Source organism: Tenrec ecaudatus, chromosome 4, assembly GCF_050624435.1.
Source record: "Tenrec ecaudatus isolate mTenEca1 chromosome 4, mTenEca1.hap1, whole genome shotgun sequence".
In the NCBI taxonomy this organism is placed as follows: Eukaryota; Metazoa; Chordata; class Mammalia; order Afrosoricida; family Tenrecidae; genus Tenrec; species Tenrec ecaudatus.
In genome coordinates this window covers 191,738,324-191,756,743 of record NC_134533.1, presented here as the reverse complement: position 1 = coordinate 191,756,743, position 18,420 = coordinate 191,738,324, and the positions used below count along the sequence as shown (strand labels likewise).

At 41.7% G+C, this 18,420-nt stretch overlaps 1 protein-coding gene across 1 annotated transcript in view; it reads left to right on the top strand.

Moving 5' to 3' along the window:
- Positions 1-18,420, top strand: part of KCNH8 (potassium voltage-gated channel subfamily H member 8) — a 422,222-nt gene that overhangs the window by 374,426 nt on the left and 29,376 nt on the right. The window contains exons 12-14 of the mRNA XM_075548953.1: positions 8,271-8,309; positions 13,664-14,022; positions 16,173-16,279. Coding sequence (XP_075405068.1) covers positions 8,271-8,309; positions 13,664-14,022; positions 16,173-16,279 — 505 coding nt within the window. The remainder of the gene's footprint in view (positions 1-8,270; positions 8,310-13,663; positions 14,023-16,172; positions 16,280-18,420) is intronic.

Here is an 18,420-nt window from a genome sequence, read left to right as displayed (position 1 = left end):
GTCAAGGGCCAAGTCTGACTTTCTTTTTTTTTTCTAATCATTTTTCTGGGGGCTCATACAATGCTTATCACAATCCATACATACATGCATTGTGTCAAGCACATTTGCACATCTGTTGCCCTCATCATTCTCAAAACATCTGCTTTCCACTCGAGCCCCTGGCATCAGCTCCTCAATTTTACCCCTCCCTCCCCGTTCCCTCCTCCCTCAAGAACCCTTGATAATTTATAAATTATTATTATTTTGTCATATCTTACACTGTCCAACATCTCCCTTCACCCACTTCTCTGGTTGACCAACCTCCAGAGAAGAAGTTATATGTAGATCCTTATAATCAGTTCCCCCTTTCTACCCCAACTTCTCTCCACCCTCCTGGTATCACCATTCTCACCACTGGACCTGAGAAGTTCATCTATCCTGGATTCCCTGTGTTTCCAGTTCCTATCTGTACCAGTGTACATCCTCCAGTTCAGCTGGATTTGTAAGGTAGAATTGGGATCATGATAGTTAGGGGGAGGAAGCATTTAAGAACTAGAGGAAAGTTGTATGTTCATCATTGCTACACTGCCCCCTGACTACCTCATCTCCTCCCTGAGACCCTTCTGTAAGGGGATGTCCAGTTGTCTACAGATGACACTAGATGCACTCCCCCTCATTCACAATGATATGATTTTTTGTTCTTTGATGACTGATACCTGATCCCTTTGACACCTCATGATCACACAGGCTAGTGTGCTTCTTTCATGTGGGCTTTGATGCATCTGTGCTAGATGGCTGCTTGTTTACCCACAAGCCTTTAAGAACTATCTGACTTTCTTTAACTCCCCAAGGAGGAAGAAGAATCAAACCGACATGAGCATCGGCCAAGGGCATTTCCTATGAGGCTGAGGTCAGACCTCCCTGCAACCTCCAATGTCCCTTATCAATCAGACCCTGACCAGCCCTCAACAGCACTGACCAGCCTCTACGATGGGTTTAATATTGCACTGCACTGACCATGCAGAACTCAGACAATACATGTGATTATGGGGTTTATTAGAGAAGTTAGTTATAGGTGGTTTATAGTATAGGGGATAGATGCTCAGAATACCATTATTTGCTTAGGACAATTTTATTGTTCAACTCTGCAGGCAGGCAATCTTCTCTTGCTCTCTGAGATTTGGTCTCAGCCATACAAGCTCATGGCCTCTCTCCTGCTCAAGCAATGTTACAAAGCTCTTTAGGGCTGCTAATAATTACTCAGAGTACATGCCACTTCACCATACACCTCAGCCTGAAAGCATTTGGCCTAGGCTTTATGAATCAGCAAACTAGTGACTAAGTACCAAGTGGAATTTGCCTCCACAAGTCAGCCTCTGCTCCAAGACTCTCACCTTTACTTGCTCTGGGGGCTGGGAAGGCCACCGCTCATGGTTCTCCTGTGCCACTCCTCTGTTGTTCCTCTAGGGTGGCATCTGCCTCCTGGATCAAGAAGATTCCATGTACAGGAATATCAGAGTCCAAAGGACACACTCCACTCCTGACTTCTGTCTTGCCAGAAGTGAGACCCTCTACTCCCTCTGCTTCTGAGATGGCTCCTTTTATACCCAGCAGGATGACCATCGCAGTGAACCCTACTCTTAAGTAATCACTCACCACCGAATCTTATAATCGGCATCTTCTCCCACCTTCTCTTCTGAGATACATCAGGAAAGGAGTCATTTAATAGGAGTTGCAAAGACTGGTGAGCAAAAGCCATATGAAGCCATTCACTGCACTGCACTGAGCAACGGAAGAACTTTTTCCCACAAATTATAAGAAGGAGCAGGCTAAGAGGGCTGCACGGCAAGCTTCTAGGGTTTTTTCTCCCCTGAGAGGCCTAAGAGCACTGTCACAGATCCCCTTGATCACGGATCTTTTATTGGGCTTTGTGACCTGAGGTGAGCAGGAAGGTAAGCAGCCTGCATAAAAGAGCCCATTGACAGTTCCAATGAGATCATTGAGAGAACGAAGAGGGATCTTGGTCTTGTAAAAGGAATAGAAAAGGAGACATAATTTTAAGAAAATCGTACTATGGAATTCCCCATGCAACTTCGTCCACATTTTTGGAGAGATACAGACAAAAAATATTAGAATTACTTTGTTTTATCTTTGTTGCTGCCACTGAGTGTCTCCTGATGAGACACGGTATCTGGTAGGGCGAACTCCATCTCCAGGAGTTATGCAATCGGCACCGATTGTCTCATTGAATCCAGAAAGCAACAGACATCACCATCATTTCTGAGAGGGGATGAAAGCGCAGGGAAGTCCCACTACAGGCGGCTGAGACACTGCTGCTGGCCTGCGGGCGAGTGGAAGTGACCATCGAACATCTAGCCTGGGGTGGCCGCATGCTCAGGACGCCTCCTGGAAGCTCCGTCCGCGGAGATGCGGGTTGGTTGTTGCTGGGACGGACCCAATGGCAGAACCACAAAAGCATCTAGTCTGGGTGCCCGAATCGCCATTTAGAGGAAAATGCCATGAACCACACATCAAACTGAGACCCGCAGGGGAAAGGAATGCGTTGTATGGGACCATTACAATTGAGAACATGGTTATTTCCGGGTTAGCATGTCCTAATTAATGTATTGCCCAAGGTCGCATAGCTAATATGTGGGAGAACCACCACCTCCTGGGTTGCAGCCTCGGGAGCATCATCTGTTATAATAACATAGAGTGATGAGAAATTGTTGAGGCGTCGTAGCTGATGCGCAGCTCAGAGAGTGGGTGAAGGATGAGTTCGGAGGCCTGGACTCTTACTTGGAACGTGCTCTCTGCGTCAGAACTGGGCTCATTTACTTAGGGGAGAAGTTGCCTCTGGGTCTTATTCGCCTGCCTTGACCTTACTGCTCAGGGGGAAATGGGGGAATGTCAAACCCATCAATGTTCCCATTAAAACCTCATTCCTGTACAGTGAACAACGGGAGTACATAGAACCTGTTACTGGCGTAGACTTTCAGAATCACCTCGACAAGCACTTGTTTAGATTGGATGGTGGTAAAATCTCAGACACGTTTCACAGAAACTCGCTGCTGTTTATTGCCCCACATCGACTGCTTTGCATGGCGACCTTATGGGGGTGGAACTGCACCCTGAATGTCAAGGCTGTGACCACTTGGAAGCAGACCTGTCTCCTGAAGCGCCGCCGAGTAAATCGGAACTACTTCCACTCTTTCAACTAGCAGTCACGCACTTTAATGGGGGCCCCACCCAGAAATTCCCATTCGAAATGTTTGTGGTTGTGTGCCATCCATGTGACTTTCACTTTCCCACTGGCTTCCCGCGATTGAAATCGAGGCAGAGACAGCCTGCCATATTTCTCCCTCGCAGCGGCTGGTGGATCCAATCCCATGACCTTTCGGGTGCCATCCAGCGAGCCACCACCGGACCACCAGAGCGTCTTCATTAAACATGCATGCTCCTTTGTTCAAAAGCGTCGAAATCTCCAGAGGTTTCTATTTTCTCTCCTCACTTCCCCTCTGCCTTTGGCACCTCCTCTTGTGTCTACACGAGGAAAAACAGCTTCTTGGCATCTTCACAGCTTCTTGGCACCTCCTCTTGTGTCTACACGAGGAAAAACACAGAACAGTGATGAACCGCAGACCCATGGGTTTGCTATGTGCTTGTCTGGTGTGAGCCTCGTCTTTGTTTCGGCCGGAGGGGCTGCGTTAACACTGCGGATCGTGAGGAGTCAGGGAGCGTGCTTCGTTCACAGTCCCCTTGTGGCAAATGGCCACGCACACTGGTTATGTTCCTGTCTGATGAACTGGATAAAGCAGAGCATAATCCCCTTGTTTTCTGAATGAGGAAATATGTCCCTTTAATCTGCTTGGAGATTTAATCAATGTCGTTATTAATGAAGCGGAAGATATCATGAATCAACCATTTGCATCGCATTTCTGGGTTGAGCAATCCGCTCTAGATAACATTGCTGCTTGTTGTCTTACACGATTCCATAGTTGAGAGTTCATTTGGGGACCCAGAAGCTTATATGTCTGACCTGTGGGCCAATTAACAGTGGAAATAGTTCTTCAAGTATACTTGCCACTGGCCCATTCTGTTACACTTTAGAATACGTGAATCCATAGTTTCAGTTTTCAATCATACTTGCTTCCTACTGGCTTCGTGAGAATCTTCTATTTGTGTGTGTGTGTGTGTGTGTGTGTGTTCTTGAAAAGCACCCAAGAGTAAGACAGTTTATAGATAATGCCATGTCACTAGTAAAAAAAAAAAAAACGCAAAACACTTAACTTTCTTCTAAAGATAGGACATTAGCACCGCGATCTTAGTGCCTCCTAGCATAATCTATAGATATTTAGTAAACAAAAAAACGCATTGCCATTGAGTCAAGCCCAGCTCATACTGACTCTATAGGAAAGGATAGAACTGCACTGTTGGTTTCTGGTATTGTAGCTCTTTGTGGGAATAGAAAACCTCATCTTTTTCCTGCCAAGCAGCTATTGGTTTCGAACTGTTGACCTTGTTGGCCCAACAGGTAACCACTATGCCACCAGGGCTAGTAGTGGGGGGGGGGGGAGATTAAAGAAATCAAGCATTTCCATTCCCAATTGATAGTATTTGTAGAAATTCTAACAGGATGAGGTAGAGTAGTTTGGAAATTAAAGAAAAATATGTAATTAATGACCAAGCTCATTATGATCTTATGGCCACTCTTACAGAACTATTCTCATTAGAGAATGCAATAGTATTTCTTCCATCTACAGTGATTATTAATATGCTGAGTGTATTTGATGATCACATGCATTTAAAGCTCTACAGTAGAAGGTCAGTACCATTGGAGCAAATGATGGTGAACATGCTTTGCTTTCTTGCTGCAGAGAGTCTGAGGGCCTAGAGGCTACGTTTCCTATGGCTGATTGTTCATGCCAACCATCAGCATCTTTTCCACTTAAGAGTCCTCCCTCTCAGTTCCCATGGACTCACAGGGAGAGGGATTTGGGTTCTTCCAAGGGGGGAAATTAAAAGAAGATACTAACTGTATGGAAACCTTTGAAACCAACTCATCATCGCTGAGGGTGAATTTCTTCCCTAGACTACACATGTATAAGCCATACCACTAATCATGATAACCTTGAGGCAAAATGTAGTTTCAGTCTTTCATGTCCACATTCTCATTCTGACAGATAAAAGAATACAGATAAAAGTATGTGAACCCTCAAATATCTTGAACTAAAGCTATCTAGTACAATGCTGGTACATTACAATTTTTTTTCATTTATATGCAAGGGGCATTTATAAGAGAAGCAAAAAGATTGTATATCAGTGTCTTTTACATATATCATTGTATTTAATCTCCATAAGTTTACCTAATCATCAAATGTTCCTGCATTCATTTTCCTGCTCTGTTAATTACTACCTTGCAACCTTGAACATGTCCTTTACCACTGTGTCTGCCCTTACTTTCCTCCTCTGCCCAATGGAAAATTTTAATGTATAGCATGAATTAATGGCATAAAACTTCGAAAACTCTTATCAGGTTACTTATTACATGCATATTGTATGATGTGGAGCAGATTATTGACATTAGAGGACATGGGAGAAGAGCCCCCATGGTTTCCTAGGCTGTAATCTTTATAGAGTAGGGTACCATGCAAGCAGAAAGATTAAGCTGCTAGTCGACATGGTGATAAACCAAATGTACCATCACTCCATCAGAGAGAGGTGAGGCCGTCTGTGAAGACATGCAGCCTGGGAAATCCTGGGGGAGCCGTTCCGTTCTGCTGCATAGGGTCACTAGGAGTCTGAATTTTCTTGTTGGCAATCAACTTGATTTTGTTCTGTTTTACTTTTTCTTCCTTAGAGTGGCTGCTAGGTTCGAACTACTGACCCTTTGGTTAGCAACTCAACCCTTAACCATTGGCACCACCAGAGCTCATGATCATATGCGAGCGGGTTTCAAAGAGTATATGGAAAACTTCGGTCATCTTTTAATTCTGGGTTTTTTTTTTAACTTTTTGAAGTGCTTTCAATCACAGCATTTCCTCGGTGAATTGATTTGGATCAGATGATGGTAACCGCGCTGTAGATATCAGTAGATGGTAACCGCGCTGTGACTCAGTGTGCCCAGTGACCAGCCGGCACTAGTATTACCCTGGGATTCATTAGAAATACAGAATCTTGTTCTCTCATCCAAGACCTCCTGCCTCAGACTCTACTCTAAGATGCTCATGTATAGGCATATTGCAGTTTGAGAAACTATGATTGATTACATTATATGACATGTGAAGTATATACCAGTGAAACTATTAGAAGGTAAAAAGCAAGGCCGTGATTTAGAAACTTCACTGAACTCACACGAGACATAAGCCAGGATCTAGGTAGGAGTCATACCTAAATCAAAGGGAATTAGGGCCAGGCTCTGCCTCCGTTGCGTCTCCACGGCGTCTCTGATTCAGCAGTGTCAGACCTCCTGAGTCCCCCTGCAATGACAACAAAACAGACCCTGTACCATCAAGTCCATTCTAAATCCGGGACCGCGCGTGTTCCAGAGGAGAACTTAGCCAGAGGGGTTGGTTTGGGTTTTACTGTCCTCAGTAGAGAAGGAAGTGGCCAGGCTTTAAATCGTCAGTGCCCCCGGGTGAGTTCTAAGCCAACAGTTAGCAGTCTGTCTCAAATAGGAATGCTTACCCTCTGATCTGGACTATCACTGAAAGGGTTTTTAAAGCACTTCTTTGTGTCTGCCATAGTTACAACAGCACCATGATTTTGTTTCATTTTTCACATTTTAAATTATTCTGTTGTTTTATTTGTCACTGTTTAGGGGATTATTACAAAGCGTATGTCCACAATGCTTCTGATTAGTGCATATTTAAACAACTAAGCAGATGTAGAATGGATTGACTACTTTGATAAAATTAAACATTGATGAAACATATATTTTCACAGCAATAATGATGCCAGCATTTGTATAAATAACAGATCTATTTCCCTAATCATCGAGGAGAAAAAAAAATGTGAGAGAGTGACAGAAATACCAAATATGTCTGGCTTACTAGACAGATCATTTTCAAGTGCAAGTTTGTTGGTTCTTTTGTTGGTGGTGATTTTTAACGTGAATAAATTATTTTCATTAATAACATTTGTTACCATTGAAAACTAAGTGTATGTGAACAGTAAAGAAAGCAAAACATAAAACAACATGGCTGAGACCTGTATGGGTTCCCAGGATGTCGGATACATTGTGGAGGATGCAGGGTTTTAAGGTGCATTTCCATGTTCCCATAGTGTGATTTTATACAAGAGGTAGCCTGAGATCTGAACTTCTCGTGTCTACCTCAATCATCTGTTGCTCACATTTTAGCATCACTGAATTTGGGACCCGTCTTTCAATTGGTAGCACATCACAGGTGGTGGACAGGATTCCTTCTGTTTTACCGTCAGTGGGATCTTGGATTCCGTGAACTAGGAGATTAGCACCTTCAGTAGAGCTCATCCTAGTCCATCAGGAGCAATAACTGCAGCAGAGAGCCAGAGAGGAAAACCAAAGGGAAATAAAGTAGACGTAACCCTCCACCGCATGAAACCTAGACATGGAGATACACAAGCAGAAACTATTTTATTTCCATGGGTTTCTGGTGTCATGGAGCCAGAGCAAGAATTCTTGGATGATGAAAGACTTTAGGAATAGAGCAGGAAAGAGAATAAAGAAGCTGGGACAGCAGGAGAGAGGAAATCACAGCCACTAAGCACACGATTGCATCATTCTACCCTCGGGGAGGCCCTGTGCCAGCTACTCAGTTCGCTGCTGCTCTTTCACTACAAGCATGGGCTATTAGTGGCTCCAAAGTGTGAAATGTTGAGCTTTCAGGGCTCAAGGGTTTTTTTGTATTTGTTTTTCTCTTCTCTGGCCTACCCAGGTGGACTATGGTGCCATCATTACACATGCTCTCTGAGCTCTGATGGCAGAGTTGGTAAAGTTTTAGACTGCTAAGCACAAGGTCAGCAGTTTGAAAGCACCAGCCACTCTGTGGGAGAAAAATGAGGCTTTCCACTCTCATAAAGATATAGTCTCAGAAACCCACAGGGGCATTTCTATGCTGTCCTATAGGGTCACTGATTTGGAATTGAATCAGTGACAGTGAGGAGGGTGTGTGTGTGTGTGTGTGTGTGTGTGTGTGTGTGTGTGTGTGTGTGTGTCTTCAAGTATTTCTGAGTGCTTCCTTTCATCTCTGGCCTAAGCCACCAGGTAAGGTTTGAATGATTGTTAAATTTCTGTTTGTTTGTTCTTTCAGGTGATATCAAGATTATCGAACAAATCTACAGTCTCACAGGTATGGATTTTTCTAGAGCAAATAATTATCCAACACCTGATGGCCTGTCAATGAGTCGGGCTCCTGATTTAGAATTTTGGTGTATTCGTTCATTCATTTATCCACTGATTTATTTGTACATTTTAATTCTTGTACTTGAGAATAGAGTATTTAAACTTATTTCAGTATTTAAAAACAAAAACTTATGTATTTTGTTATGGTAGTGTCACCAAAACACTGCCAAAAGTACAAAATCTAAAAGTACTTTCGTTGAATTTTGCATTGATAGTCAAATGTCTTCTTGTAAGCAACCGATTGGTGATACAACATGAGTATCTGCAATGCAGACAAGCATTGTCCCAAGAAATCCTGGAAGTAGTTTCACTTGAGTTCTTAAGTTAGAGTGAAGTTGATGCTAACCATTGTAGTTGACTCCTGTACATGCTGCTTTCAGTGGAAAGTGCTAAATTCATTTTGGAAAATTATTTGGCTCTACCGATTAGAACTGCAAACAAATACCCAATGGCTTAGCCATTCCACCCCAATTAAACATGTTTGCTAATAGGCATGTAGAAGGATCTTCATAGCAACAGTGTGTATAATAGCCCCACCTATCAGCAGCTCAAATACTCATTGAAAGTAGAATGGATAAATACTATCTAGTATACCATATAATGGAACCCTATACGGCAAGAGTGAATAAAATATAACATGAAACAATATGGATCATTTAACATAAAGAATATTGAACAATAGGAAACCAACTCATAAATTGTTGAGTGTAAAACTGCCCTGTAAACGTTCACCCAAGTCACAAATAAAGTGTTTAAATTAAAAAGGAAACAAAAAGTGCTTGCGTTGTATTTGAAAATGATAGTCACATGTTTTCCAGTAAGTAACCAATTGATGACACAGCTCCCGGATCTATAACATAGATAAGTGAGATTCAAAGGGATCCTGGGAGTAGTTTCACTTGAGTTCTTAAGAGAGTCTCAACTTACAAGATCTAGCCAATGGCGCGGAGTATTTTCCAATGAAATGGCGATGTGTCCGATTTGTTATCTGAACTTCTCGTTGTCGATAACCCTGTGACAGGAATTCTACGAGCAGTTCCTTCTCTTATGTGGTGTCCTCCTTAGAACAACCCCCCCATGACACACACACCCAAAGCACAAATATGTCCAATGACATAATGAGGAAACGGACAGTTCACTGAAGACGGTTAGGGACATCAAGCAGGGTTGACTCTTCACAATACGTGGAGCAACTTCGCAGGAGCTCTGAAGTCATCTGTTCTTTCAGTTTCCTCTCTGACACCGGTGATCTCTTCTCTAGAGAATCCCTCCTTGGAACCAACAAAACGTCTTTTATGTTTCAATCCTCCTCCTTAAGGAGCCTTTCCTGCTTTCTGTATCTCCCACACTTCCCACAAGGATCTCTATGTTTTACACAAAGATCCGTCCAGCTATCTTTTTGGGGTGTTCTGATTTGACTTCTCCATGACTCTATTAAAAGCAAATTAATTTTTTTAAATACTGCCATCAAATGGAGTCCCACGCATAGTGACCCTCGAGGACAGAGTGGAGCGTCCCCTGGGGGTTCCCAAGGCTGGCATCTTGGCAAAAGCAGACTGTCACAGCTTTCCCCCAAAGCAGCTGGTGGAGATGCACTCTCAACCTTTTGCTTGCTAGCAGAACATTGATCCACATCTTTGACTCCTTCCTCACACTCTGAAAATAAATATTCCGCTCAAGGACTAAAACATCCTTTAAAAGGTGGAATGTAGAATGTTAACTGAAAGAAAGGAAAAACAAAAAACAGTACTTAAAAATCGACTGTCATAAATAGTGACCTGTATAAGGTTTTCGAGACCATAAATCTGTATTTACAAGACTTTTGTTTTTAAAAATGACAGTTTTTCCATGATTGTGAATCAGTCATACTTGCTCAGAGCTGCTGGTGGGTTTGAGCCACAAATGGTACGGTTAGCGGCCCAACGGCTAATTCACTGCACCGCCAGGACCCCTTCCCGGCCAACCACCGTCTAATACTTGTTTCATGGTTTAGAGAGTCAGGCCCAAGGTTCGAGGACAGAACCCAGGTAATTGTCCTAATAGCGACACATATTTAGTACTCACAGTGCATTGCATGGCTCCAGGAATCTTTAAACATTGTAAGTAACCATCTAGACACAAAGATGTATTGCTGTTCACCGGGAGCAAGAGAGAAGCGGAGTCAGGAAAAGAAGTCGTATGTGGAGTGTACAACTGCCTCCTTTCCAGGGACCAGAAGAACTAGCACAGGGCCTCACTACTGCTACTCAAATTGTATCAAAGATTTTCTATAAGAATCATTATCAAAATGCAGATAAATCAGAAGAGAATTTCAGATTCTCATGGGCTTCATACTAAAACTATCTAAAATATCCCCTGAAGTCATCATAAAACCAAATAGTTTATGTTAACTAGTAAAAGTATGTGCCTTGAGCAATATACTCTTTGAAGAATTACCCACAGGCAGTTACCAGGTTCTAAATGGTATCTCTAAGTATTTCTTTAAAAGTTACTAGTAAGAAGAAGCAGGCGCATGTGGTTCTTAGGATGAGGTTTTGTGTCTTGTAAGATTTGCAGACTTGGAAACCTTACAGACAGTCGCCGTGAATGTAAATCAAGAAAGGTCCCCGTCAGGATTGCATCCTCTCACCATAGTTAGTCAGTCTGTAAGCTAAGTGGTTCCTCTGGGCAGCTGAGTTATATGAAGAAGAACACAGTTATCAGTATTGGGGGAAGGTCGTTAGCAACCTTCCATACGCAGAGGACACACCCCTGCTTGCTGAAAAAGGAGGACCTGGAGCACTTCCTGATGGAGATCAGGGGTTGCAGACTTCAGTGTGCATTACAACTCAATGCTTACAAAGAAAAAAAGCCTCACTCACGGTGGGTAACATGATGCGAAGTGGAAAACACGTTGAAGTTGTCCAGAGTCCACCTGGCTTGGATCCGTAATCACTGTGCACGGAGCCGCAACTGGGAGACCAAGTGACGCGTGGCCTAGAGCAAAATGGCGACACAAGACTTTGTTTTTGTCTGAAAGCAAGGGAGTCCCTTTGAGGACTGAAGTGTGCTTTGAGCCACAAGAAATGCTTTGTGCACATGTGAAAGTCAGACATCGATATAGAGAAACCGAAGAAGAATCGCTGCCTTTCCATGGTGGTGCTGGAGAAGAATTAGAAAGTGGAATGGATTCCCAAACGGTAAATCTGTCTTGGAAAAAGTAGTCAGAATGCTCCTTAAATGCAAGGACAGTGAGACTTAAACGTTGTAAGTAACCATCTAGAAGCCCCTTCACAAGGGTTGAAACTAACTTGATGACAGTGAGATTTTGTTGTTGTTGTTGTTGTTATTTTTAAATGTAAGAAACTTTCAAAGCCTTGAGATAGTTAAAGTTTATCGTGACAATCTGGCTGCTAAACATATGTGAGATCAATTGAAGGGCAGAGAGATACATGGCTCAGTGAACCTCGCCTTTCAAGTTCTCAGGTCTCTTGTTTAGTGATGGTCGGACCAGGGTGCAGCTGCCTTAGCCAGTTCCTGCTTCAGCTGGCAAAGCTCACTTCCTGCAAGACATCCCTGAGGAGAAGCCCCATGGACCTACCCCGATGCAGCCCTGGGTGCTGGGGCAGTCATGTGGAGACCCCTGCCAGCACTGAGATGCTTACACATTCACTGATTCGGCTTTCCTCCTGCAGTCAGCGTCATTGCATGTGTTTTACGAGATGGAGGAGGACATTGTGGATTGGTGTCGGACATATGGGTTAATGTTGGACTTGTGGGCTTGGGCAGCACTGGGTTGGGATGTTTTCTTGATGTGCACTTACCCTTTATATAAAAATCTCTCTTATACATATGCATTTCTGTGGATATGTTTCTCTAATATTCCAAGACTAACACAGCCTTTTCAATGATTTAAAGTTGCATACACAAGTAGAAGTCACTGTGGTGGAGGCTTTGTAGCCAATAGGGGTTGACTTAGAAGAAAGATGAGGCTTTGTATTCCCACTAAAAGTTGAAGTCTGGGGCAGAGGGGCAGTGAGTTTAGTTTGTTTTAAGGGTTTGATCTAATCTTTTCAAAGTGAGGACAAGCTGGTTATCCTAGTAAGGAATTTATGGATTTCATAATGGACTTACCATTGATTAAAACATTCATATCTACTTGGAAATGTGAATCTAATAATGCCGCTTCCTTAAGAAATGTTAAGCCATTCACACACACACGCACGCACATGCACGGACATGCACACACAGACACGGTTCCACGGGTAAGCCAAACATTTCACTTAGCACATTCACCGAATTACCTATCAGTCACTATAGGTTCAAGTTCAACTTTTGGGTTGCTCTTTTGTCTCACAGTTCATATATGTTAGGAATATAGTAAAAGTCATGACTATACCAGTGAACTAACTGGCAATGAATAACCAGGACAGCTCATGAGATTTAAATAGTGCATTTAGGGTTATTATTCTGATTTTTATTCTAAATCATTTATGAGAAAATACAGGTGATTGTACCTTTGAAAGAAACTAAATCCAAAAAAAATGAAGTGACTTTTGGGACCAGAGAAACCAAATCTAGGGCAGAGTAGGAATCACATGGTCATGTAAGGGTCTTATGCTATCCTTTGCTGACTTTTACCCTGTTCCTGCACCATCACCCCAGTTGTCCTGTCCCATCATTCTTCTTCCTTGTTGTTGGCCACAAGGTTGAGTGAACTCAATCAAGAGTTTGGTGGTCTTGAAGCAGGTTTGACAAGACAATTTCTTCCCCTTTTCCAAAGCTAACGCCCCCTTGTGCAAAGGAAGGGAGCAGAGAACAGTGCCACTGAGAGACAGCTTCTGGGCCACTTCCAGTGAAAACTGCAAAGTTGCCTAATGGCCCATCTCTACATAAAGTTCTATTGAAGACCTTTCAACTTAAAAAATCGGGTCTCAGGCTTTGCATTAAAATGGAGAGCTTCTTTATCCCTAAGACCGCACTATTAGATACAACTGCAAGTGAAAGGCTATTTACAGTCAAGATGAAAATTTGGTAAAAAAGTACTGTTCACATAGCTCCGTGTCCCCCACCCCTTCCCCATCGAGGCAGTTAAAAAGACCAAGAGAAAGGAAGCAAAAGTAAATGAAGTTGGGTTTGGGTTTTTTTTTTAATGTGGTTCTAATATGTGCATTAATAATAGCAACATCTACAAAAAAAATAATCATTTTAATGAGAAGTCTCCCAGAGACTGAACTTTGTCCAAATGAGAATTCTTGTCTGCAGAGTGTCCCTCCCAAGGGTTTTGCAATCTCTACTAATCCTCACTCTCTTCTCATTTAGTCGGAGCCCAAGGGAAATGGGAGCATCAAGAAGCGACTCCCATCCATTGTGGAAGATGAAGAAGAGGAGGAGGACGGGGAGGAAGAAGAGACTGTCTCCCTCTCCCCCATCTACACGAGGGGCCCCTTCTCTTCACGGAGCAAGAAGGCTGGAAGCCATAAAAGTTATCTGGGTTTAAGTTTGAAGCAGCTGGCTTCGGGGACAGTTCCATTTCACTCACCTATCAGAGTCACCAGTTCAAATTCTCCCAAAACCAAACAGGAAGCCGACCCCCCTAACCATGGGAAGAGGAAAGAGAAGAACTTGAAGCTCCAGCTCTCCGCTCTGAATAGCACTGGACCCCCGGACCTCAGTCCCAGGTAAGAAGAGTTCATTTCACATCATTCGTCGCAGGTAGTGGTCACTGCCTTTGATTGAGTCAGGTACTGGACTCGAAAGCAGTCAACCCTCCGGGCCTTTCTCCTGCCTGGGCTTCTGATTGACCTGGATTTTTTATGTTTATATTTTTTCTTTTCTTTTCCTGAATTCTGTATACAGTGTTTTTGACTTTGTGGTGCAGGTGCGTGTGCATGGGAACAAATAATTTTAGGATCTTCTCAAAAAGGATTCATTAAATATTCAGAACTGCTTTTCTTCGCAGTTTATTCTGATCATTGTTCTAAATGTGTACTTCTATAATTTTATAACTTATAAATTTACCAATACTCAAGAAACGTTTGTTGTTATCATCTTACCAAGAGGTCATGAAGGAACAAGTTGAAATTAGAAAGGAATTTCATAGGGATGCTATATAAGGTTTCTGAGGTTTCAGATCTTTACAGGAGCAGATAGCCTCATCTTTCTCCCACAGGCTGGCTGGTGCGTTTGAACTGCCAGCGTTGGGGTTACTCGTCCAGTGCTTACCAACAGTCCTAACAGAGCTTCAATGTCCGGTAACAGGCCTGCCCCTGCCCCCTAATGTTCACTTTAATTTTTACTAAAGGTAACTGAGAGGGTGAAAAATCCTGATGCAGAAAATGTGCAAGGGACAAACTCTGGTATACAGAAGCAATAGCAATAGTTCAAATCACTGAAGAGCTGGATTATAAATAGAAGCTAGAAGGGTGGTGGGGGTGGGAAGTTATGGGTTTTCTGTGTGCTGTGCATTTTGCTAGGTAATTTCACTTTCATTATTGCATTTAGTCTTCTCTGGGATTCCATAAAGCAGTTCATATTATCTGTACTGTGAAGTTTTAAGAAGTGAAACTTGAAGGTTAAATACTTTTATCTCAGATATTAAGTTCTGAAGGCTAGATTCAAATTTCATTTTCTATTTGTCAGGGAAGTAATCTGCAATATATTTAATTATTCACTTTCATAATACAACTTATCCATTACAGGAAATATTAAGGATTTTAAGATTGTTTAAAAATAGATTTAGTAAAAAGCAGGCATATATTAGGTATCTAGTAATTCAGTTAAAGGTGGTCATTTGAGTACAGAACAATGCTTATATCTCTCCCATCCTAAATTTTTACTAAAAAACCCCAACAACATACATTTTTAAACAGGAAAATGCATCAGAGCTGGAAAAAGAAAAGTTTCTATATAACATGTTCCCGCATTTACAAAAAAGAATATATTTTATTTCCTATATGGAAAAGGCTTTGAGGACATACACCAAAATGTTCAAGTGGTGATAGATTGCATGTGATTTCTATGTATGCTATTTTTGTTATTTTTGCATTAAAATGTTCTATAATTAACTTGTTATTTATTTTTATAATATTAATAAGGACTGTGTTAGAGATGGTTTACTAAGAAAAGAAGACTGGATAAAGTCCCGATAGTAATACAAATATATTTCTTTAACCCTCACATTCAGAGTTTTGTCCAAGTCCAGAATGGAAATGTCACTCAGGTTATTTTCTGTGATGTTATAATAATACCTTAACATAGCTTCTTACTAGATTGGGTAGTGGTACAATAAGAATTTAAGAAGTGAGATTCTGGATCTTAAGGTTGTGAATATGAAAATTAATGAGTCTAAATCTTACAGCAACATTGTTCAATAGAAACAGAATATCAGCCACATATCACTTAGTTTTTTTCACATAGCCCCAGTAAAATATTTTAAAATAAGATGAAATTAATTTTAATCATATATTTTATTTGAAGCAATATATAAAAATGCTGCCCTTTTAAAGATAACCAATTAAGATGGTACTAATTGATGTAATTTTTAATCCTTTTTTGTGGTAAATCTATATTTTATAGTTGCAGCCTATCTCGAGCGCACTGTGTACATTGTTCTCAATCAACATAGAAGGCTAAGTGTTACCAATTCCACAGGACAAGTCTAAAGTAGCTAGAACTTAGATACATAGCACAACATTTTAAAAGAAATGTATTTCAGTAAACCTGAGACCCATTAATTTAAATACACAATCATTTGAAGTAAAACATCCTTTCTTTTGTACAGAATGTTTTCCTTTCATTCAAACCACATGTTTTCCTTTATTTTACCCAGAATTGTTGATGGAGTTGAAGACGGAAACAGCAGTGAAGAGAGCCAGGCTTTTGACTTCGGCTCTGAACGAATCAGGCCGGAACCCAGAATTTCCCCACCTCTCGGAGGTGAGCTCTAACTTCATTGAGTCTTCTCGCAAGGGGCAGTTTTGCTTTTCAAATTGTGGTGTTTGGCACAAGCATCGTTTTGCTTTCCCATTCTCAGAGTATTCTCCATGCAACAGAACGTTACCAGTACCTGAGGTCCTTTCATTTGAGTCTGTGCTGTCTCCAGGTTAGAATGATATCATTTGCTATTGTTCCTCTGTCCTGCTATTTAAGAGGTAAATAGCGCCCCGGAAGACTCACATTCCTACAATCCATCAGAGGTTAAACATGTTTCCTTATTGTAAATACAGACTAATCCACAAAGCAACTTTATCCAGAGGAAATGCACTGTCATTTGTGTACTGGAGGAACAATGGCTATATTTGGTGTGAAGTTATTGACTTGAAGTTTGTCATAGAATAGACAGTTTTAGAAGGGTATGAGCAATTGTTAAATGATGGCAAATGACGTGAAGCTTTACCATCCAATAGACAGTTGATGAATGTAAGGGTACCCTCAAAATAAACCTTACGCCCTCTCCGTCCCTTTCTGCCTTGAATTCAATGTTTATAAAAAGAAGTCTGTCAACATGATGAAGGCCAGAAATGACACAAAAGAAAACAAACAAAATACAAATCCAGGCCTATAGCTTATGCAGAGAGAAGACTAAACAATTGTTGAATCGTCCAATCAAAAGCAAGCCAGATGCCAAATGCAAAGGCAACACCATCCCTGCCCACCTTCTCCTCTTCTCATTCAACTCTGGGACCTTCTCTGTCAATATCTTCTACTCATCAATGAGTCTGCCTATGGACAAAGTCAAGGCCAGTAAAGATATTGAAGTGTGCAGTTCTGTGGGTAGGTCGCTGGTTACTGTGTCCAGTCTGTGTAAATCAGCAATTGTTCTCTGTGCACACTAGCTCTAGGAAAACATACAGTCCTGTTAGACTCCATTCATGACAGGGAGCGGGAAACTTTTGTAGGTATTGTACAGAAGTTAGCCAACCATTCGGATTAATAAATGCATTTGATCTACATGGTGTACACAAGAGATATAAGATAGTCCTAGCCATGTGGTGGTGAATTTCAGTTGGAAGTTTTCCCTGTTGGCTCATCTGGAAATAATGTCAACAGAAAGTCTCACCTCTGTTCATTGACCTATTGTAGAGTTCACTGGCCTTAAATTTCTTTCTTTTACTCTCACAACTATGTCAAATTATCCATTCAAGTAACATTTTTTTCTTGGTTCTTCCTCCTAAATTTCTCTTGTTTTTATCCATTTTTACTACCAAATTTTTATTTCTTATATGCATATCTTGGCTCGATTACTACCAAAATACCTGCTTCAGCCTCACTCTATAATCAAGGAAATGTGAACTTTCTAAAGATTCAAATTTATTCTTTTTTTAATTTTACTCATTTTATTGGGGGCTCTTACAGCTCTTATCACAATCCATCCATCCATCCATTGTGTCGAGCACATTTGTACATCTGTTGCCATCATCATTCTCAAAACATTGGCTTTCTGCTTGAGCCCCAATTTATTCTTATTACTGTACTCCTATATTCTCCCACAGAGAGGCTTGTGGTTTCAAATTGATGATCTTGTGGTTAGCAGCCCAGCCAGAAAAACATGCAGTCTCATAAGCCCACCGGGGCAACTCTGCTCTGTCCTTTGGGGTCGCTATGAGTTGGCAGTGAATGTGTGTGTGTGTGTGTGTGTGTGTGTGTGTGTGTGTGTGTGTATCCGTGTGTGTGTGTGTATCCCTCCGATCTTTTCTCCTTGCCCTTTGGACAAAATCCAAACTTCTTTTACATTTTAAATATCTACACTCGAAGCTCCATGCAGGGCAAATTTATGTATTTTCTTTATTACTGTTTCCTCTCCAGGAGTCCTGGCCTATTCTTCTAGGCGCGGCTCTGCATTCGTTGTTGAATGAACAGATTGCCTATGCAAAAGAGCCCTGCACACTAAGACCCTTTCAGGTGGTTGGAACGACTGTATTTCAAATACCAACCTGGGAGCCTGTGGGAACTGCTTTCAGCGGAGCTTCTAGACTAAAAATAGTCTAGGACAGATTAATCAGCAATCCACTTCTGAGGCATTAGCTGCTGAAAAATGTATGCAGAGCAGACGAATAGTGTCCGCTATGGTGCCATCT